The sequence below is a fragment of the Guyanagaster necrorhizus genome (assembly GCF_019112545.1).
Source record: "Guyanagaster necrorhizus MCA 3950 unplaced genomic scaffold BT62scaffold_58, whole genome shotgun sequence".
NCBI lineage: Eukaryota > Fungi > Basidiomycota > Agaricomycetes > Agaricales > Physalacriaceae > Guyanagaster > Guyanagaster necrorhizus.
This window is the reverse complement of record NW_025064937.1, coordinates 1-363: the sequence shown is the minus strand read 5'-3', so window position 1 is coordinate 363 and position 363 is coordinate 1. Positions and strand designations below refer to the sequence as shown.

The 363-nt window shown below is 50.1% G+C and overlaps 1 protein-coding gene across 1 annotated transcript; it reads left to right on the top strand.

The window, feature by feature from the left end:
- Positions 1–80: 80 nt before the first annotated feature.
- On the top strand, positions 81–262 carry BT62DRAFT_1013244 (uncharacterized protein; the record flags this gene model as incomplete). Its single annotated transcript, XM_043178026.1, has 2 exons — positions 81–198; positions 228–262. The coding sequence occupies 2 exons, from the start codon at positions 81–83 to the stop codon at positions 260–262; spliced, it is 153 nt and encodes a 50-aa protein (XP_043033414.1).
- Positions 263–363: the final 101 nt, after the last annotated feature.

Genomic DNA, 363 nt, shown 5'->3' with positions numbered 1-363 from the left:
GACTACCAGGTGGGGGAGAGGTCCCCAAAGATATTAGAGGACAGTATGTGAAGGAGCGCATTGACAAATACTATGCGCGCATGAAAGCGGGCAAGTTGCAGAGCCAGAATATCGTGATAAATGCTACAGACACTCCAGGGCTGTTCCATGTCCCAGGGGGTTATAGCGCGCTATTGCAAGAAAAACAAGAACTGGAGTGTCAGGTGTTTGCAATGAGGATGCAACAGACAAGCCAAGAGTCAGGAATGCGGACTCGCAGTAAGGGGCCACCACCTGATGAACTAGTGGAGCAAGAACCATCAGATGAGGACAGAGAGCAGGGTTTTTCTAGGCGTTCAATGAAGGAGGGCGGGAATCATACAA